Source organism: Watersipora subatra, chromosome 2 (assembly GCF_963576615.1).
Source record: "Watersipora subatra chromosome 2, tzWatSuba1.1, whole genome shotgun sequence".
NCBI lineage: Eukaryota > Metazoa > Bryozoa > Gymnolaemata > Cheilostomatida > Watersiporidae > Watersipora > Watersipora subatra.
In genome coordinates this window covers 64,419,870-64,443,541 of record NC_088709.1, presented here as the reverse complement: position 1 = coordinate 64,443,541, position 23,672 = coordinate 64,419,870, and the positions used below count along the sequence as shown (strand labels likewise).

General features: G+C 37.0%; 1 protein-coding gene across 1 annotated transcript in view; it reads left to right on the top strand.

The window, feature by feature from the left end:
- LOC137387324 (apical junction molecule-like) overlaps positions 1-23,672 on the top strand; it is a 41,831-nt gene that overhangs the window by 1,615 nt on the left and 16,544 nt on the right. Inside the window, exons 5-12 of the mRNA XM_068073704.1 lie at positions 5,415-5,636; positions 6,520-6,730; positions 11,440-11,496; positions 11,949-12,126; positions 13,064-13,228; positions 18,406-18,673; positions 20,262-20,422; positions 21,532-21,741. Of these exons, the coding sequence (XP_067929805.1) occupies positions 5,415-5,636; positions 6,520-6,730; positions 11,440-11,496; positions 11,949-12,126; positions 13,064-13,228; positions 18,406-18,673; positions 20,262-20,422; positions 21,532-21,741 (1,472 nt within the window). The remainder of the gene's footprint in view (positions 1-5,414; positions 5,637-6,519; positions 6,731-11,439; positions 11,497-11,948; positions 12,127-13,063; positions 13,229-18,405; positions 18,674-20,261; positions 20,423-21,531; positions 21,742-23,672) is intronic.

The following is a 23,672-nucleotide window of genomic DNA, read 5'->3' as shown; positions in this document are numbered from 1 at the left end:
AACATATATTAAGTTTGAATTTGTTTGTTTCCAACAACTTGAAAAATAGAATGAGTTATTTCAAACAACATTGGAAAACTAGAACCTCCTGCAAAGAATTTTACCTTTCGTGGATCCTCAAAATATAGGCTAAAGATTGTGCTGGTGTAACAACTCAGGAAATACATTGGTCAACCAATAGTTCAGCTGGACAGTAGGTAATATCTACTCAACCAATGATAATCAGGAAATATATTTGTTCAACCAATAACAATCATAGAGTATATTAGCTCAACCAAAAACAGTCAGTAAATATATTTGTTCGACGAACAGATTAATAATCAAAGAATATATTTATTCAACCAATAACAACTGGAAAATATATTGTTCAATCAATAAACATACTCAGATAATTAAGCTTTTTGATTGGTTGCATTTTAATTGGTTCATCACCAGAATCTTTCGCCAGTTGGCAAAAAGGCTGGTTCACCGAGGTCACCGCTTACAAATGTTTAATAACTTTAAAAGAAACCTTTTATCTACATGAATATAACTTTGTTTATAATGTGCTGCTCTAGTGAAGGGCAATACTTCTAGTTGAATGTAGTTCTACATTCTTGTTATAAATAGAATTATGTATTTTTATATCACTTTTTAGGAATGTTAGGATATGGGGATTGTATAGAGGAATATTTATCAGCTAACATGCATGTACTTATATGCATGTACATGCATATATATATATATAATAGATGTAAATATGTATATATATGAATATGGTTTTAAATAGGTAGTGCTAGGTAGAGAACTCTATACTAAAGGAAATATTAGTAGAGTATAAAGTAGTTATTGTTTATAAATAACAACACTAATACTTACGCCATTGCTAAAACGCTGTTTTGTAATAGTCTACTCGAAGGCCTCACACCACGACCTCCCTCAGCAGTAATGTGGTGCTGTTGTTTTGCCACTAGAATCTTAGGATTTTCATAACATCAAATAACAGTATTCTTTTTACTGTATATTTAAATACAATTATATATTATTATCGCATGCACATTATAACTAAACTTATTAGTTTCAAGTCCTGTATAATTTCTGCTTTTACCTTTATGACACCGCGTGGTACTACCTTTTTATTTATTCATTTTATATTTTTCTTTTTGGTGGTACGATACAAAAACATTTTTTTCATAAAAATGATTATGAACCGAGCTATATATATATATATATATATATACAATGTATATAGCTTGTTTGAATGGTGGGTATTTTTGTAGGCCTACACATTCACATACCTTGTATACATTGTATAAAGGATAAAAAATAACTTTTTCAGTGTTTTTTATTCAGTGTTTTTTATCGCTTATCAGATTTCTTATCTTTCCGCTTATCACAATTTTTGACTGGTGCTAAGCTCGGTTACATCTCCTGTGTGTATGAGGTATTTCCTAGTTGATAAGTCATAGTTTTATGCTCACGCTTCCGTGTGTGGTGTTCGGTAACCAGAAAGGTAAGCAGAAAAGGTAAGCAGGAAGATAAGGTCACTGAAATAAGGTTTATCAAAGGTCACTGAAACAGGTTTATCAAAGGTTGTATATAGCCGCTTTGTAAGGGTAAATAAAAACTATATTTTTATTTTAGAAACTAAGATATCTGTTTGATTTTTAAAGATGTGTTGTGTGTAGCGATATTGCTTAAGGATAGAAGTCTTTCAGAGCATGCAATAGATGACTGCCAGCATCGGTTGGAAGGGTACTCCAGCAGGCGTGGCATGGAGTAGACTGTTTCATTAGGGAATAACAGTCTGAATAAACAAAAAGCTATGAAATTAAGCATTCAATTAGCTAGGATTACCATTGAGTGAAGTATTTATTGACAAACTAAGCGCCCGTTGCCTATCCCGTATCGAATAACAAGCTATTGTGAGGAAAGCTGGTCGAGGAGTTCGCAGTAAACAAGCGACCGTCAGCGTTACGCTGTTCTATCTCGTTGTCTTGACAGCAAATTGAGTTTCGCTGGTGCTTAATGTCTATTCCTTGTTTGTCAATTCTCATCATGAATAGGAAATGAATTAAGAGGCTATCGCTCCTTTACATTGACTAGGTCCCTTGGTAAAGGCCTTCAATCCCATGGGATGGCGCTGTTGCGATCTTTTGGTTTTTTTGTGGGATTTATCTGCACATCGCTGATGAGCCTTTGCGGTTGAGTCTATCTATGTCTGTATGTAAAGATAGGATTGGTGTGCCAGCTCATGATATGAAAAGCACAGCTAGGGGGACCAAAAACTTTAGTCATTTGATAATTTTGAGGTTTGCATGTTTTAGTTTTTAAAATTTTATTTTATATTTTAAATTACCCAATTTTTAGGAATATTCTTTTACTTCGTGAAAAAATTTATGTATTGTAGTTTTTTTATTTGTTTTCTTTAATTTTTAACAAATATCTTTTATCGCACAAAGTACTGCAGCTGTGGAAGCTGAACTGTGGGGTAACGATAAATAATCGTATTATATCAAGCCAACGATTTATATAATCAAACGAATATTCATGTTTCCATTTCTAACTTTTTTCCTCGCTTGTCAATCTGCTACGTGACACGTGAAAATGTTACACCATATATAGCTGAACAGTTAGCTCCAGTGGAGTGAAACTTTTGCAAGCCAGACTTGTGAATCTTTGATTAAAGATTTAAATCTTGTCATAATCTGTTAATCTGTGTCGTTGCACAATAAAGGGTCAATTTTTAACAAAATGTACTGAGAGCTCTGAAGTAGAATATAAAATAATTTTGATGTGTGATCAACAACTTAGGTTTAAAGCTACAGCGAGAGTATAATGGAAGTAAAATAACATAAGAATTTGTAAATTAGACTTGAAAGATCCACAACAAAAGTTTAAAAGATCAGCGATTTTGGCCATAGCTGCTCTGGGTTAGCTTTGGGTCATAGGTGCTCCGCTTAGTTGAGTTCAGGGTCGAGTTATATCAAGGTCAAGATTAAGGTCGTATCTGTTTAAATAAAAGCTGCTGATCTATTGGGATGTTGCTACATCATGCATCAGTTTCTTTCCTTAAATAATTCACAGCTTCCCCTATACTGTTTTGATTCTCTAGTAAGCGTTCGCTGGCCCATGCTTTGACAAGGACAAGCAGGTGTATTCGTATGTTAGTGGGGACAGGGGTAGCAAGTGATGCAGTATATTCATAATTCACTGGCTTTGGCACGCTCCTTGTTAGTTTTCAAAGGCAATATCAATAGAGTCTGTATAATTAACAATCAATCTTAGCATAGGTAAATTATAGTATAGTAACTGTATTCTTGAGCTGTGCACTAAACCTTGCGCTGGGGGAGTGAAGGCACGCGTATTACATACCATTTGGGAAGGCTTGCTTTCCTTTCAAATTCTTGCGTACACACACACGATTTTTTTTGTCATAGTGATACGCTGTCAGGAACTGGTGTGACCTAGCGGGCCTGATCCTGGTATCAGCTCGGTAGATCACAAAAAACTTTCAAAATATTTGACAACTTTTTTGATTGAATGAAAATGTTTTAAACGATCAGCTGAGCTGCAGTTTAAACTTGTTAAATTTACGATTGGTTGTTCAATAATGATAACCGATCAAAGTAAATCAAACACAACTTCATTTTCTCACACATAAAAAGTTAATTTTTACTATGATAAAAGCCATCTCCTTCCATCTGTCTGAAGCAATGGTTAGAGATTGAGAAAAATAATTGTATCATACGAGACTCGAACTCTAGCACTCGCATCAATTGATCACTTCCTGGCACCTAGGAATTATTGTAGAGATGGTTATTTTCTGTGATTTATCGGCTCACATGACGATTATTTACAGCACAAACTGCCATAGTACTAGTAATTAATAAAAATGACAAACGTATTTGCATGCATAATTCATTGTCGATCAGTAAATGAGTTCATTTGCAAAGCAAATTGTTAGTCACGAAAATCCGCTGACAGCTAATGATAGCTAGTAGACATGCAGCTTTACACATCAACTCCTGATTGCAGAGGTCAATAGTTCAAGCCTTGGAGTCTTCCAGCTTTTGTCTCTAGTTTATTCTCCGTTGGTATCTGTGGAGTGCTATGTTCATAGTAAACATGTTCGTAGTACTCTCTATGTTCATAGTAAACATGTTCGTAGTACTCTCTATGTTCATAATACTCTCTATGTTCACAATAAACATGTTCATAGTACTCTCTATGTTCATAGTAAACATATTCGTAGTACTCTCTATGTTCACAGTAAACATGTTTGTAGTACTCTCTATATTCACAGTAAACATGTTTGTAGTACTCTCTATGTTCACAGTAAACATGTTTGTAGTACTCTCTATATTTATAGTAAACATGTTTGTAGTACTCTCTATATTTATAGTAAACATGTTTGTAGTACTCTCTATGTTCACAGTAAACATGTTCATAGTACTCTCTATATTCACAGTAAACATGTTCATAGTACTCTCTATGTTCATAGTAAACATGTTCATAGTACTCTCTATGTTCACAGTAAACATGTTCATAGTACTCTCTATGTTCATAGTAAACATGTTCATAGTACTCTCTATGTTCATAGTAAACTTGTTCATAGTACTCTCTATGTTCATAGTAAACACGTTTGTAGTACTCTCTATGTTCACAGTAAACATGTTCATAGTACTCTCTATATTCATAGTAAATATGTTCACAGTACTCTCTATGTTCATAGTAAACATGTTCATAGTACTCTCTATGTTCATAGTAAACATGTTCATAGTACTCTCTATGTTCATAGTAAACATGTTCATAGTACTCTCTATGTTCATAGTAAACATATTCATAGTACTCTCTATGTTCATAGTACCCTCAGAGTAATGGAACCCTTATCCCCCACAGCCTTACAATAAGCAATTAAAAATAAATTGTTGGTGAATAAGTGGTTTTACTTTGAAAAATGTAAAGAATTGGTCATAAATCATCTTTCCACCAACACTCTGTTACCTCATCAAAGTTATTCAAATCAGACTAGCTGACTACCTTCTCATGTCAACGGATTATCAGAAGTACTTATGCTCAGAAGCAAAATGTTTTGAAATCTTGCGAACTTAACAAGAAACATAGGTTAGATTTGAAGGTTATTCACTTGCAAGCACTTTTTTAACGATTCAATTGTCCATGTTTGTCTATCTTCAACAGCTTAAACTTCTGGTAGGAAAATTGTTGACCAGCGTGCCTGGTAGTTCGATGCTGGTCCCATTCAACTTCCGCCGGTCTCATCATTCACACGGGAACAAAGTCTATGAAAATGGTTGTAAGAATAGATAATAGATTTGCATTTAAACTAAAAACTTGGAAGGCAAAATAAATCTGGTTAATTTTACTTTCCACTTCGTTTGTATTTCTTACATGGCAATTCTTTTTAATTACAGACCAGCACTCATGGCGAAGACACCCTCCGTACTCGGAACGACACCTTAGCAAACATTCAAAAACTTCAGCTGTCTCTCATCCGTCAGCGAGTGACGTGCCACTACAACCTGCAGGGGGATACAAAAGTCGATTTATGCGGGAGAAGCTAGGTCTCATACCCCAGCCTGTTGCCGCAGGACAAGGAGACACGCAGTTTACGTCGTCGCTACCTTCGCATTCAGGTGGGTTCTTCATATCAGTACTTGTCAGGATGGCAAGAAGAGTTGTAATTGGTGCTGTTGTTGACTAGTGTAATGAGAATCTCTGAATAATTTGTGGACGATCATGAGTCATGTCATAGAATTCTTGATGTGACATTTTGATTGAACTGATTTCTGACCCTCTTCTATGGCTCAGCTGTTTTGTTTTCCTATACAGCTTGACAGAAGTTCAAGTATTCTTGTATCTGTATACCGATACTTCGTTTTATTTATAGTGTGTCGTTTTACTTTGCTTATTCTGCCAAATGTCTGTTGTGGGTAACAGCATTGACATTCTAATTATATAAATGCAAAAGTTTTCCGTGTGTGGAGAGGACAAATCTGTTTAAAATTATTGCGCAAATCTTTTCTTTCACTGACATTGTTTCGTAAGTTGGTGAAAATGTTTGTTTGAGCTTTTTGCTCCATGAAGGAAATCTCTTTCCTTTTTATATTGTTGCTGCCTTGCTTAGCAAATGGCAGCATTTATCTGAATTGATGTTGGTTTAAACTTCACCAAGCACCTTTGGTTTTTATTTGCATGCTTATATAGTACGTGCCGATATTATTTCCCTGTCTTTATAATACTAATGCTATCAACTTGTTAAGTACTATATTTTGGAATTGCATCCAGTCCCATTGATATTTTAGTTGCAGTCGTCCGCATAATCTTCATCTACTGATTAACTCTAGCGTACACGCCTGTCTTGTTTGCTTTGTTAATATTCTGGGATTTGTTTGTCACAAAATGGCTAGTAGAAACTCATAAAACAGCCATTATCTTTTTTAAAACTTCCTGAAGAAGCGTTATACATATTTGTTCAAATCCTGTAAGCTTATCAGTTCATGTGTTGATTTGTTTTAGATGATGCGTATAGGGCAGCATACACTGCTCACCGCCGGTCATACACGACAGACGGGGTGGGGGCGGGTCTAAACAGAACATCCACCCCGTATGAAGGAACGATGGCTAAAACTAAAACTGCTGATAGGTCGTTTGGTACCATAAGTGATATCAATTCCGCTAATAGCCCTAGAGATGAGGTGGAGTATGGTGCAGATCTGGCTCGTCGCAGGTATATAACTTAGTTCTAAGTCTATACCAGGCATGACCCCATTGACTCATTGTCTAACCCCTCCTATACGTGAGATGTGGATGTAAAATGTTGTACTGAAGCCTTTTTATCCACAAAATGTAAATACAGTACTCCTCGCTACTTCGCGGCTTACCTTTTGAGGTTTCAGTACTTCACGGTTGAAAAATGTTCTTAAAAAAATAAAAAGTGAATTAATTAAAAAGATACAATATAAAAATTGAAATGCATAAATATACATATATCTAATATATAAATCCCATTAATCTCCTAAATAAGGATTGCTGTACTCCGTGTTGCTGTACTCCATGTTGCTGTACTCCGTGTTGCTGTACATAGCTTGTCAAAAGATGGTTGCGTTTACACTCCCCCAGTTTGGTTAAGCTCTTCATATGTTAAGATTACTATCAGTAGTGAAAAATGTCATAGAGAAGTTGAATAATTTACTATTATATCCACTATATTACCATGTCTATGCCGACATTCCTCGCTATTCCTTCATAGTGCAGATAACTTCACTTTCATAACTGTTCAGCTATAACACTTTTTATTTAGCTGCGGTTATTCGGAGTTTTCTGCACTGTTAAAAATAGATACTATGGCTCTATTTAACAATAATATTAATGACTAAAAGTTACATGAATACACCTAGTTTTTTGCCGTTAGCTTTTAATAATCACAGACACTCCGAATAACATCGTTTTCTTAAAAAATTGCATTTGAATGACATATTCTGTAGGGGTAGACAACCCATGGTAGGTTATCTTTAATTAGCATAGGTTCATAAGAACTTATAGCTTTGATGCCTTTTTTGCTATTAAATGACTTCAAATATTTGTAGATTTGTAATCTATATATATATATATACAGTCAAACATGGATAACTCGTCCACGGATGGCTCGAACACATGGTTAATTCGAACATTTCCTTTGGTCCGTTCCCACGTAATGATAAATTGCTATAGATAACTCGAACTCAACACTGTTAATTCGAACTGTTTTTTTGCCCAACGGCTACCGAAACGGTTGTTATCGCTTTAGAAAATCACTTTATTCAAAGCCATAGAGGTAAACTTCATCTTTTCGTAATTCATAAGCGTCGTTATTACCACCATCGGCAAAATATTTTTGTCAACGACTTTTCTAAAAGTTTGGTGAAATTTGATTTATACTGCGATACGATGAATAGCACGGGCTAGCCGGGTCATGCGCGCAAGGATTTTCGCCACGCACATACAAAACAAAAATCACATGTTGTTTTGTATGTGCGTGGCGAAAATCCTTGAGTGCGTGACCCGGCTACCCCGTGATGAATAGTTTTCCGACGTTGATTCCGTGTTGAATCAACGTCGGAATGTTGAATGTTTAAAACGTCTTAAAAAATGTTGTAATTAAACGTATACGTTGTCTGAGCTACAAAAAACTATTCATCGTTTGACCTAAACACAGAATACGTGTGTACATTCAATAAGTATCTATTAAAAAAGCGTGAGTGATATAGAATGTACCGTAAAACCTCGTAAAACTTCTAATTGAACTGCCTCGGAGTGTTGCTCTTAACGAATCACAGGTAAAGTAAGGTAATCTGCATAAACTTCAAGAAAAAACGGCAAAATTGATCGTGGGTAAAACCCCAGAAGAAAAAAATGTCTTTTCTTTTGAGCATTTCAACAACGATCAAGTTTTGCCAATGTCACTCTGAAAAACGTCCTGGCAATAACATCACCTCAAACAACAAACCAATCTCAAGTGATAGAAAAATCTCTATACTTTTTCATGAAAACGTTTTAAACTTTACATTAGAAGCATTTAATTTGAAACAAGCCATTTGTGCTTTTGATTTATATTATAGTTTGTATATGTACATGTATCTACTAATAAATAAGTAAATATATGGACTTGTGACAGTGCTCTGATAACTTGAACGCTCTGATAATTCGAACACTTTTGCTCGGTCCCTTGAAGTTCGAGTTATCCATGTTTGACTGTATTTCTCAAAGTTTGTCATCGTTGTATTCATGTATGTCCAGCTGTAGCTATTAAAATCTTGGAATAAAGATTGCTTTGATCTCGGAACCACCCGTTCACCAGTCCGACACTTTACTAACTGAGCTACAGGAGCTTAATAGATTGGCTAGGCAATATATATGTTGCTATATGGGAGCAAATATGCTACGCTTTCGGTCACGACACAAAGTCATGGCTTACCGTTGCGAGAGGGGTAGCCCTTATTAGTAAGCTTACTCAAATTATCCATTGGCAATGTGCCTGGCTAATGGCAAGTGACAGGCAACTCTCATTACCTCTCATTGTTCATAAGCTGATTTTTAATACCCTGGCAGGTAGCACAGTTCATATTTGTATATTTGTTACACTGGAAACTTCGGAAACTCGTTGAACGCTGATAATATAAGGCCGGGTTGGTGTAGTAGCAATACGTCACATACGAGCTTAGAGGCACTGCTCTAAAGTTACACTGGATGTTCAAATTTACAAATTCATTATTTGATATTCGATGACTTTTTGCGTCAGGTTTGGATTATCTAATAATAAAAGTTTACCTGATGTGCGGAAGAGTAAATGGTGTTAGCAGCTTCATTTGCCCTCCATGCTCACTAAATGTGCAATGATGTTATTATCATGCCATGATACATTCTAAATGATACTCTGATATGATGTCTGATGACGGAATAATAATAATGTTTATAATGGAACCAAACAGGTGGTTGAGGATTCTCAGCATCGGTTGGTAATCGAAATGTGATCAGCTCATCAAGGACAAGGCATACATTCTACTAGTTTACACTCGCTATGTTTCCATGAGGCGGTTAATCCGCAAGTCTGCATCATTCACATGGTGGAAACAGCAAAAATATGCAAGTCATGCGAGTTTTGTTATTTGCAGATTTTCACCAAATGTTTCATGGTTGCCAAAGGTGGAAAGGCTTTTACGAATGATGGGCAAGAAAATGCTATTCTATTTTAAACATTGCCCACATTTCGGTCATTCTTATTACAATTTGATGAGACAGGAGTGCATCGCTATAATCTCTGGCGTAGAGTTCATTATCGTTTTTAACAAAGCGTCCGCGTTAATCCGCAACACGGCAATGTCCAATGAACACTTATCTCACGGTAACTCAATGTGCGCACAACTCCAAATCAGCATTATCTGCATCATGGAAACATAAAGATCGCCTGGCAGTTAGTTGTTGAAAGATGTATTCATCTGCGATCCCTCGATTTTGAATATATGAACTCCATTTGTGAATTGGGAATGGAGGCTTTCTATGATAATAGCTCTATAATTGTACTGTGAAGTTCTATCAACTTGGTCAGCTGTGTCTGCGCCTTATTGCTGGAGAGCCCAGAAGGTTAAAAAGACACTCAACAACTGTAGCCAAAATGGAGAGTCTGCAACCCCTATCAACCTTCATGCTAGAGGCCGAGGCTTCAATCCTAATCTCTAGCCTGAGAGTTACATGCTTTATCAAATATGTACTCGACAGTGGCATCCCTTAGAAGATCAATTGGTTGTTTGGTGCCTCAAAAACTGTTGGGTGTATGTATTATTCAAAAACTGTATGTATTTGAATTATCTTCATGATAAAATCGTTGTTTGTGCAGGCTCTAAATAAAAACTAAAAAATTGCCGACGCATACATGTACCGGAAGTTCCTGCGTATAAGTAAAAAATTTGACACAGAATTTCAAACCTAAAAATTGAAAATCCATCCTGGACTTATACAACAGTAGCGCTTTTGTTATGACACGAATTCTAGTAAAATTCAATTTCAAAAAACCAATGCAAATCAAAATTACATGATATGACATATACATGTAGAGATTTATTCATAAAATAGTAAAAAACTAGTAATCCTACTCAACATGAGGTGGATCAAACACAAAGTCACATTCTTTACCATTTAAATCGTCATCGCAAGGATTCTGATCTGGAATAACGTTTCTTTTTCGAATTTCATGCCTTTTTCGTAATATTTGCCTACAAGCCCACACTTCGATAATTCATTTGACACACCCACTATCATCCATCATTTTTCTTGTACATGAGTCAGGATTCCTGACAAAAATATGTCTTGCGGCTTGGCTTTTCTGTTAAAAACATGGGCCAATACGATGGTGAAGTATTGTTTTCGTGCCTTGTGGTCTTCACTAGAACTGTCATATCTTGTTCTTTTGTTCATTGTTGTACGTTCATCGTTGTTTATTGTTGTTCATTTTTTTGTGCCGATGGCACAAAAAACATGGGCGTTTTTTAATACCATGTTCTCAGCTACGCATCGCCCATCTTTGATGCTGACTGAACTATTAGCAAACAAATGATTTGAGCCAGAGAAGGGGGTCGGCTTATACGGAAGGTACATGTCAAAACCAAGATCTCTAACGCAAACTTTAGGCCTCGACTTATACGCTGGGTTGACTTGTACGCTGGATTTACGGTGTATCTTTAATGTAAAAGGAAGAAACTAAAAACTTGGGCAATCAATATCTCTTTGTCGTGTCCAAAAACATTTGGCCAAGTTCATAGAACTCTACAGTGCAATGGAGGCCTCATAATACAACAGCGTCTGTATGAGGTTTCTTTCCATATTGAAAAGTTAAGGGATTACAGCCAAACAACTCAATATCACTGGCAAATGGTGTGTTATACATATATACATACATTGTAGGAGAACAACTTCAGCGTATGCCAACCTGGAAAGGGAGACAAGTACTTTGAGAAACTTGTAAGTGGTCGTTTCTGTGGAATTTTAAGTCGTACTATCATCGGTTGTTGATATATCTACACCGCCTTATCTGAGAAAATGGCATTTTAAGACAAGCATTTGGAATCGCGCACTAATAGCATTGCGCCGGCATTTTAAATGCTTCAGAGAAATTTCTTATTAATATATCGTGGGAGTAGAGTTGGTTTGGTTGTTTCTTGGTCTCTATAATTATGATAGTCATGCTATACTGTATCAGTGCAGAGTGGTAAGAAAATGTTTATATTAGAAAAAACTTATCACAATATATTCACAATCATCCTATTACTAGTTGTCTTCTCTTTGCTGGTCAATATGTTTGGACTGAGCCTTCATGTATAACACAAGTTGTTAACTTCTAGTTAACGATATAACTTGGGGTTATCTTCCCTTTGTAATGATTTTTCACCTGCAGCAGTCATCTTCTCTTACAGAGTATCTCGGTATGAACCTGGCACGGATGTGAACATGAGCCGTAGTCTGAGTCTCACCGACCTCAACCAGCCTGTTCTGATTCCTCGCCAGTCGTACTCGACACGTAGAGCTGGCAGGCATAATAGAGGCTACACATCGGATGATGAGTATACAAGTGCTCATAGGCTGCGAGCAAAAGTGAGTGGCGTTAGAGTTTTGCATCTCATAGCTTGCCTTTTGCTTCCTACACATTGTTATGTTATAAAATTATATATCATTATATATATAAATATTATATTATTATATTTATAATATTATAAAATTCAAATTCAAAAGTCAGTGTTTTAATGGCCTTGCTTTTGAAACCACAGGGGAACTATGAGTGTCACTGGAGTTGTAGGCTCCTGTGCTATTCAAGAAAGTTGATTATTCACTCAAAAACCTTGGCCGCTCGTGTGGGTCAAACTCATATATGCGAGTTGAAAAAGACTCCACTCTTAATTTTACATTGTTATTAAAACATAATTGCCTTGTTCAGCAGAAGGCAAAAATGTAACTTTTAGTACGTGTCAAACCCACAATCCCCTACTTAGGAGGCAGATGCCTTATCCATTAGGCCACAGAGGTACTGTTGGCAATAGCCAAAAACAATCATGAAACATAATTCTTGTGTTATTCCATGCTAACTAAAAATGTAAACCCTGGTGGGACTCGAACCCACAATCCCCTGCTTAAGAGGCAGATGCCGTATCCATTAGGCCACAGAGACACTGTTGACAGTAAACAAAGACAATCATGCAACAGAATTCTTGTGTTATTCCATGCTAACTAAAAATGTAACCCCTGGTGGGACTCGAACCCACAATCCCCTGCTTAGGAGATATCTTGTTCATTAGGCCACAGAAGCTCTGTTAGCTATAACTGAATAGGCAATCTCTTGCTTAGAAGATACCATGTTCATTAGGCTGCAGACGCTGTCTGTTAGTAAGGGAGACAACTATAACTTGTAATGCTAAATACACAGATGTTTCTATAACATCAATAAAGAGATTATCTCGATTGTAGATTTCATGTTCCTGTTGCATTATTGCTGGTTGCATAAATATCAATCACTTGACACGATGTGCACCTGCAGGAAGCAGTTCGTGCTGAGGATATCTTGTCGAGGGCACTTGAACGGAGGCAGCAGGAAATAGAAGCTGATATGCGTGAAGAAGAGAGAGAGTACAGAGGTCAGGTGCATACCCTAAGGAATGACCTGAGAGAGATGCGCGTGGCTGACACGAGGTTCAACTCTGAGGTGTGTCTCAAGCCTATTGTTGAGCCAGCTGTCTTGTAGCAGTATCCATCTTTTCTCCCAATGGTTGAATATCTTGGGTTCCTTTCAATGTTTCAATATCCGTGTTACATTCATCTTGTTACGAGCTCTAGCTTCTTCACTAGCGTCTTTCAAGTCTTTGGTAGGTTTGTATCACTTTACAAACTATCCTTCGTTTTTTCGTGACGTCATTTTATCGTTGTCGGCCATCTTTATAGACAATTTTATTATTAAAAACACGGAGCTTTTGCAATGAATCTTTGAAAATGATGCTTTTTTGCGATTTTTTTATTATAGTATCAAAACAACACCAAAAAGTACCATTAAATAAAAGAATAACGATCGTTTTATACAAATATGGCGGCTTTTTCGTGAACGAGCGCATGTGCAACCGGCTTGATGACGTCAAAAAAACGATGGATACTTACCTGGAGTGGTACAAGATTTCTCATAATGTTCTGTTGTTAGTTTTGGGGGGGGGGCATGGTTAACCCTTTCTTGCATGACGTCCTCATATGAGGACAAAATACTACATCCAATTTTTAAACTTAAAAATTAGAAGTTGTTTTTCCTTGTATCATTCAATCAATATTCTACAAATTGTTCTCTCCTGTTGTACTGTTATTGAGGTCATAAGAAGTAGGTCAAGGCCTGGAGGGAAATCTGAAGTCAGGCAGCTGTGCAAAAGGTGAGTTTGCTAATTATCAGTGATTCTTTTGTTATTTCTTCAGTTCCTCTTCTTATTAGAAAAGTGTCTTTTTTTTCTGAGCTTGATCAGTCTTTCAGGTAAATGATTGAAACATAACAATGTTGTTCACAAGCTTGTAAAACTTTCAAAGTGGCTTAAATGAATTGTCCTCATTTGAGGACATCATGCAATAATTGAATGAAAATTCCATTATGCATAAAGTCTTCACTAGAAATTTTGTTGATAATAACACTGTCTACATTGTTTTAGTCTTGCTGAAGTTTCTGCATCTCTCAACTATGAGTAGTCAGCGCTCCAGAAAAGCAGCCTCTGAGGCACTGCAGGCTATTTTATGCTCAGACTCTGAAGATGGCTACATTTCATCATCGGGTGACTGCAGTGATTTTGACGCAGACTACAATGTGAATGCTCCAGAGGAACAGGTTAGCGATGACTCTGACTGGGAATACTCTGCAAACACTTTCAGTTTGAGCAGTAAAAAATTCTATGGCAACAGCAGTTTGAGTTCTGTCTGTTCTCCGCCTTCTCAACCTTCTACTTCAGCCGTCGCAACAACTCCTTTGCCACAGAAAAGAAGAAAAGTGGCCGTTGGGTCGACTTCTGGTTCTTCAGCATCTACTTCAGCTGCAGCTTCACAGGAGCAAATGTGTAAGACACCACCAGTTGCTAACTCTACACCTTCAACATTTGGTCGAAACGAAGCAATACCATCAACCATTATCAAAGCATCAACTAGTTGGACAATCAACAATGACAACGACTATGCGCATAACGAACCTGTCTTTACTGGTAAACGTCAAGTAAACCTTGCAAATACTGAAACACCAGTCAATATATTCAAGCATTTTTTTGACAATGACTTGCTAGATGACATTGTGTATAACACAAATCTGTACGCCTCGCAGGTAAACATCAACTCTGCATTCAATCTTACAAGAGGGGAACTTATGGTTTTTTTGGGGATAAACATTGTGATCACCTACATAAGATATCCAAGATTACGGATGTATTGGTCCAGCAACCAAGGAACTCGATGTGGATTGATTGCTGATGCAATGAGTGTCAATAGATTTGAAGCCATACGCCGTCACCTTCACTTTGTAGACAATGAAAAGCATGATGCAAACTCTACTGATAAAGTATGGAAGCTGCGCCCTGTGATGGAAGCTCTTCGGAAAAGGTTTCTTACAAGTGTAGATGCTGAAGAATGTCATAGTATTGATGAGCAGATGGTTCCTTTCACTGGCCAGAGTGGTCTAAAGCAATATATCAAGAGTAAACCAAAGAAATGGGGTTACAAAATATGGGTGAGATCAGGTGTGTCAGGCTACGTTTATGACTTTGAATTGTATCAAGGAGCAAGCGGTAATAGACCTGAAAAAGTCCTAGGACTGAGCCCAGATGTTGTGATGCGGTTATCAGACCGTTTGGCTGGCAAGAACCATAAGGTTTACTTTGACAACTTGTTTACAACGCTGGAGCTGTTGACCGAGCTAAAGAAGAAGAAGATATATGCTGTTGGTACTCTCCGCAAAAACCGGCTATGCGGCGCAGATGAGGTTTTGATTTGTGATAAAGGTATGAGAACAAGAGGAAGTGCTACCTATGCTACCAACAAAGACAACATCACCATTGTGAAGTGGAATGATAACAATTTTGTCTACACTGCAAGCACATTTGTTGGCATGCAACCAACCAGCGTAGTACAACGATGGGACAAAAAAGCAAAGAAGCATGTAGATGTTATCAGGCCTCGTGCTATTGAAGTCTATAACAAACATATGGGAGGAGTAGATTTAACAGATTTTCTGATTTCATGTTACAGGCACAGCCTGAAGCACAAGCGTTGGTATTTACGTCTGTTTTTTCACTTTGTAAATGTCACAATTGTGAATGGATGGCTGATCCATCGCTGGGAACATGGAGACAGCGTTGACTTGCTTGAGTTCCGCAGCTCTGTGGCACAAGCGCTAATTACACAAGGCTGGACAATGTCAAATCAAAGAAAAGGGAGGCCATCAAGCTCATATGTACACCCTCCTTGTCTAACAAACATCAGAACGAGGGTACCAGATGAGATCAGGTAAGCAAAGTGATCATTATGAAATTTTCATTTACTGAATAGTCTTGAGTTTACTAATAATTTTAGTAAAAGTAATAGTTTACTCATTTATTTTAAAATTTTTACTTGTAAGAATGTTTATTTAGTCAGCATGTGCATATTGCTACAACCCTACAACTTAAAAGCTCACAATTTTCACAACACAGGTTGAATCACTTTAGATACAACCTTGATGCTGGACACTGGCCAGAAAAGTCAGCTATGAAATATGCAAGCCGATGTGTTGCTCCAACCTGCCACAGCAAAACAAGATACTTGTGCAGAATTTGCAAAAAAGCTCTCTGCCCAGAATGCTTTGGAGCATATCATACCAAGTGACTTTGTCTGATTACAGCCTATAATGCAACCAACTGTTGTTTGTCCTCATATGAGGACAAAGCGCATTGTTTCATAAATGCATGGCGTCCCCATATGAGGACATTAATTTTTACATATGTATAAGATGGGGTGGAAGTAAAATAATAAATGTTCTGTGTATTTTGTGTGTAAATGTGCAGTTTTTGCTTGCTTATTCTCCTCTAGCTCAATGGCAACTATATTCATGCAAGAAAGGGTTAAAGATGAATGGGATTCCCTAGCAGTTAACTGATGACCTCATTCTACATAAGAACTGGAGAAAAAAACTTACCACACCAAATACATCATTTGAGTGGCAGCAGCAATGTTTACATAGTTAGCATGTGTTGATGATCTTGTTGCTACTAAATGCAACACTCTATAAAATTCTGCATTGCATTTTGTTAGTCTATCCCAATTTTTACATTTTCGATAAAAACAATAGGTATTGTTACAATAAATTTATTACGCTTTATTGACAAACTGATCAATGATATATATATATATATATACTAGTCTGGTTATTAATCCAAACTGTCATTTAATATAAAACTTTAGGAAGCAAATATCAATTCAATATAAACAGTTTTAAAAACTTGTGTGAGTGTGGTAAACCACCATTCTATGAAATCATGTCTTTACGATAAGATTTATTAGGATTTTACCTTGCAGCCTGAATTATTTGAAACTGTTGTATGTTTACAATTTAAATCTGTTCAGCATACAAGGTCTGATCCAAAAGTTCCCGGAGTGGAGTTGTATACATTTGCATATTCGCACGATGGAAAAGCCCACTGCAGCGTTTGCTGGGAAGCATCTATGGAGTGTTGTCACAAAATTTTGGGTTGCTATGACACGCGTTCTCATGTGAGCTGACGATATGTCGTCTGTCAGGTACATCCGTCGCTTTTAAAAAAAAGTTTATCGTCATGTCTAATAAACCGGAACGACGTATTTGCATTAAATTTTGTGTGAAATTAGGGAAAACAAGTACTCAGACAGTTGAAATGTTAAATATTGCTTTTGGAGATGTTGCTCTAAAGAAGACACAAATTTTTTAGTGGTACAAACGTTTTTGTGAAGGTAGAGACAGCACTGAAGATGAAGCGAGGTCTGGCAGACCAGCGTTGTCACGAACCTGCTCGTAAATCGACAGTGTGAGGTCACTAATTATGACAGATCGCCATTTAACCATTACATTAAAAAATATCTTGAGAGACTGGACTTGGTTTTGAAACTGTTCAAAAAGTTTTAACTGACAATTTAAACACGGGACGAGTCGCAGCAAAGTTCGTGCCACGCTTGCTAACTGATGACCAAAAAGAGCTCAATATGCACGCTTGCAACGATTTTAAGGAAGCTTTCACGAATGATCAAAAATTTATTTTGAAGGTCATAATATTCTTGTCGTCCTTAATTTCACACAAAATTTAATGCAAATACATTGTTCTGGTTTATTAGACATGACGATAAATTTAAAAAAAAAGCAACTGATGTACCTGACAGACCTTGAGATATCGTCAGCTCACATGAGAACGCGTTGTCATAGCAACCTGAAATTTTGTGAAAACACTTCGGAGGTGTTTTCCAGCAAACGCTGCAATGGGTTTTTTCCATCGTGCGAATATGCAAATGTATACAACTCCATTCCGGGAACTTTTGGATCAGACCTCGTAATACTATTTTTTATGCAACTTATTGCCTCACATCGGGCTGTTATATGTCTTTGTTATATGTCATTACTTTTACAGATGGTAAAAGTAATGACATATGTGTGTATGTACCATATGTATGAATCATATGTATATGATAAACATTTGTTGGTTTCATTTTCAGGTGTGGACATGTACTTGTCACACTTGCTTTAAGGATCTGGTCTTCTGTAATTAGGTATTATATAATTACACTGTAGTTTGATGTGCAGTACACATTGGAATAAAAAAAAATGTTATGTATGAGAAGTGCCAGGTGACCTTGACCTTTGTGTTTCAGTTGGGCGTTCTTGATCAAGACTGGGAGTCACGCAAGTGGCGACCTCGACATGATAGAGATAGAGAAATTCCGATCAAGCACCTGTCCAACGGTGTTACTGATTATAGTAACTCTTTTTATCGATCATCAAATGGTCAAGTTGGGCATGATGTTTCATCTCTATACCGACCGAGACATGCCACAGCGTACTCAACTTGTCATGACGATGAGACATTGGCTGATAAGACTAAAAGGGAACGGAGGGTTGAGCTGGCCCGACTTCAGGCAGGTCTGTCAGGTGCTACTACTTGTCCTTGGATGTGGGTGATGTTTGCCAAGTACTCTTTACCAATATCTGATGGTTAGGTTTTTAGTTCTGCATTTACATCAAGATTCTTTCATAATTAGCTCAGCAGGTAAATATAAATTTGCTCAGCAGGTTAATGATCATATAATTTTTGCTGTCCGTACAAGGTTTGTCTAATTTAACAGTTTTGTGTTTATGCATCTCACAATTTTTTTGCCGTGTAACGAAAAACATTTTTTATTGATTACCAACACCAATAAAAGTTTATACCTACATACATGTATATGTCAAACTAGAATGCTGAGGGCACATTTATTAGACACACAAATTGTGTTACCAGAAAATTTCTAGGAAGGGTGTTCATGTATTATATCTCACAAAGAATGGATATGAAAATGATGTTACATTTTTATCAATGGTTCTATCTAAATGGGGTTGCTTCCCCTCTAAAACTTCTGATATGTACTGGCTTGCCTGAGCCCATGCAATAATGACAGTAAAGCTAATTGGCACATATTTCAACACCTTTAGTCTCAGACAATTTTAATGCAAATTTTATATGATACTTTTGATTGGCAGTTAGAAAATATACATGTGTGGATAATCATATACAATGTAATGTGCAAAATTACTATCCTCAAGTTGTAGGCTTTCGGGTGTGCACAAAGGTGTCTGTTTATTTTAAGTGTCTTACAGAGAGTGCAAGGTATATATGTATACATACACTCTGCACATATACACACATCTAAAAGATAATTACTTAAGTAAAGTGAATAAAGAGTGCGCAACACAAAGTATGGAGTTAAAACTTTAATTGGTTTGAAGAATTGTTTGTACTTAGCTTTTAGCTACTGTCAGTTTTGAAGATGCAGTCTATCCTCTCATCAGCCTGTATGAGAGGATAGACTACATCTTCAAAACTTTTAAGATGTCAAAGTAGCGGTCAAATAGGGGTGACGTTATAATAGAGGGTAGCACTCTATTTTTCGACCCTGTTCTCATAGTAGCGTTCAAATACAGGTAGCGTTCAATTAGAGGTGGGCGTTTAAATAGAGATGGCGTTCAATTGGAGGTTTTAGGGTATGTAACTGTGTGTTTGTCAAAGCAAATCCTTACTACAGACTTATTCCAATACAGTCATAATTTGACAGCTTTACGTGTTCGGGGAATAAGCTCATATGTCAATTCACTGGTATCTCAAATTAACTTTTCCTTTATAAAATAACTAAATACGAGCATAACATATATGTATAACATATATGTATATATATATATATATATATATATATATAACATATATACATATACGTTATACATATATGTTGTACATATAATATGTTATACATATATGTATAACATAATATACCGCATATATACTGCAATTTGTTAGAAGTAGAACTAAAATCACAGCGCTCAACATTAAATGGGGCTGTATAACTTATCTTGGTTAGCTACTACATATATAGCATCAAATCACGCACTATCACTAACAGTTTTATATAATATTCTGTTTCACTCCAGAGACGCATAGCAGCTGAGTTGGTTGGCTAATAAATTATTTATCACTCAGTTGAGGAGCTGGAGGCGGCAAGAGTACTCTCACAGAAGTCAAGACTTCAGTCAGAAAGAGTCCGAAAGGCCTTCCGTGAGGCTCTCTCCAAGAACGTGCAGAAGTGGAATCATAAGGAGACAGAGAGATACCAGAGTAATCGAAAGGAGGACGAGGAGGATGTGAGTTAATGCAGAAATTTTCATTCACTTTTCAGAGTTTTGCCTTTGTAAGAAGTTGTGTGGAAGAATTGTTTGGGTAAATATCTCTCTGCAGTTGTTATGAGTTATAACAGACAAAGGTTGGTGAGTTGGTTGGTTGGTATAGAGCTTCTCTTGAGTGTAGAGGTTGTGTATCATTAACTAAATGTCTGCTTTCACTAGGCATTAAAACATTAATTCTATTTGAAGTATTTACCATCCAATACAACTTATACCTGATATTTAGCAATGAACTTAAAAATAAAAATATGGATTTGTTAAAATTTAATGAAGTCCATCTTATTCCTTTCATTCAGTATGCACAGGATCTCAATTTATCCTCTTGAGATGCTCAGTTCTTCATGGGTTGTGTAGTCAAAACAACATGGAAGTTGTTACGCAGCACCAAGTTGCAATGATGGCACACCAACCTCCTTTTTCACACCAGCCTTCACCACTACGGATACATGCCTACACCATAATGTTGTCACCAATCTCATGGCAGTCCCTAGTGCCAACTTGTATGCAAGCCACATCAGCAGCCTTGCTGCTACACAATGGTCTCTTATGCCCAGACTACCACACACAGATTTCCTATCACCAAAGGCATGGTAACCCAATAGCCTAGCCCACTCACTTTCCTCATGGAGGCCTCTCTAACTGAGCATCGCCTGTTAGATAGTCCCCTACTTTCCTGTGAAAATCCTGCTTTTCAAAAGCCCTGGCTTTTCATGAAAGCCAGCCCCTGCATTACTGGCTAATCACAGAAAAACCTTGGATATTCACGTAATATTCCACAGGTTGATTTGTGAGAATCTTTACCATAATAAGACCTGCGTACACCGGTCCGAAATCAGGCTTAAAAGTGGGGAAAAAAGATTCCTTTCACCTGGGTTCAAACCCATGACTTTTGGTTTGTTAGGCCAACACTTTACCCCCTTCACCACTCGACCACATTGCCTCACTATGAATTATTGTGTAGTTAGTTATTACCCCTGATGATCCCTTATGGTACACCAAACTGCTGAGAGCACTACTAGTGCACAGCAATATTAAAACTGGCAGTCATTGCTTCTCTTACTCTGTTTCAGGATGATTCCTATCAACATATAGAGGAAGTTCTAAGCAGGAGTCTCAGTTCTGGCAATAGCTCTGGCAATGAGAGGGCATATCCACGCCCCACTCGACCTTCTGCAATTGAGCCGCCTCATGCTCGTGTCTCCAACGGCCACGAGGAGAGAGAATTAGATAGGTTAAGAAACTCTCTGAGAAGAGATGAAACTTACCTCTCAGAAGAGGCTGTAAGTGTATTTGAGTTGACAGGCCTTGTTTCAGTCCAATTTGCTAGATAACTTGCTATAAATTCAGCAAAATGAGATAGTTGTGTTTTTTGAAGCAGTCTTTCTTAGTCGGTGTTGGAAAGTCTATAATAATTCGTTTGAACAGAATTACCCGATCCCATATGACTATGTTCGTCAGCTCTATCAGTGATTTCTCGGAAAAGTATGATTTCGTGTTATTTCTTACTCCTCACTTATTTTCTAATTTTATAAAAATCAACACTTAAAGATGTTGAGCAAATTAATTTCTTCCTTGGCTGAATGTTCTGATAAATAATAAGTCAAGTTGGCTTTGCTCTTTGGTAACCGAGGTAACAGGAGAACAAGTGAGCGAAAAGCTTTTTTACAAGAATGCTGACAATACCAGTTTTGTGACATCACAACATGCTGACTTTACTCTACTCTGCTGACTTACTTGATCACATTTTTGTTAACTCTAAGAAGTGATTGGTTATTTTCAATCATCGATATTCGGTATAGATGTATCGAAGATATATTATATTATAATATATAATATTATATGCTAATATAGCCATCAGATGCAACCATGAGGTTATGACCTTTCTAACAGCCATAAATACGTCCTTGTTTCTATCAGCTCTATTCACTAAATTTGAAAATAGATTTGCTGACTTATCCTATAAAATCAGGTATAATAGTCTGTGCTAGGTACAGAGGTATGAAAGACCATCGACATCAAGTTTAATCATTAAATAGTGAGCTTACTAACCAGCATAAGAACAGCCACACTCAACACATACACATGCATAGACATGCCATTGTTTCTTCAAACTGGGCTCTAGATACACTTGAAAGTTTCTCACCTAAAGAGGGATCTCTACACGCTGTCTGTACTGAAAGAGTTGACACTATTCTAAATCTTTACTATAATAACTCTGTCCGAAGTCTTTAAATAGTAGTGATTTTCAAATTGTCTACCGTAAAAATTGCCACCAAACAATTAAATAGCTACCCTAGGACACTTATATTTCGCTAGTATTTAGTTTCGTGAGTAGCATACAGAGTAAAATTTCGCTGGAACTTAATTTCGCAGCTGTGATGAGTGTGAAAATATAGTGATGTGAAAATAAATGCAGTGGAACAAACATTAGATTCCTCAGGTCCAGTCCACTGGTACAAAATATTTTTCAATTTGGGACTACCGTACTGTTTGGACTATAAACCGCACCTTTATATAAGCTGCATGTGCTTTATTTTCCAAAAAAAACAATAATAAAACAATACATAAGCTGCACCTTACTATAGGCCGCAGAACTAAGGACTGCGTTTTAACGTGGTAGCAACTTTGCCATTTAAAACGGAACAGTGCAGAACGGCATAGTTTCGTATTATCCGACGCTTTTTAACTTAGTGCCTAACGGGACAGTACCGTGAGGCATTGTTTCGTATTTTCTTTCACAGCTAGAAGTGCACTAATTGGAGATTCCCGTTAGTGCGCCCTAGCGGTGAAAGAATAAGCCACAGTGATTAGCCGCACCCTTGTAGGCCTCCCTATAAGCCGCATGGCTCAAATAATCAGAAAAAGTAGCGGCTAATCGTCCGAAAAGTACGGTAGTTTGTATTTGTGAACCGCAGGTAGAAATGTGTAGGCGAGATCAATAATGCAATTTGATCGCTTGCTGCAGTTTGTCTCCTGGACTATCAATGACGTCAAGGTCCCTGCCGCAGTGACTGATGTTGTACCAATATTAGAATTCAAGTATTTATAGCACGCGGTGCCGTGGTGGCCATGGCCCCGGGTTGTTATTGCTTTTGGTAGGTAATAAAATTCATCACCACAATAATTATTATTCAATTTTATGACTTTCCCTACCAGACTGTCATCCTCATCAGTTACAAATTCAATAACTAAACTAATATCATCATCTTCT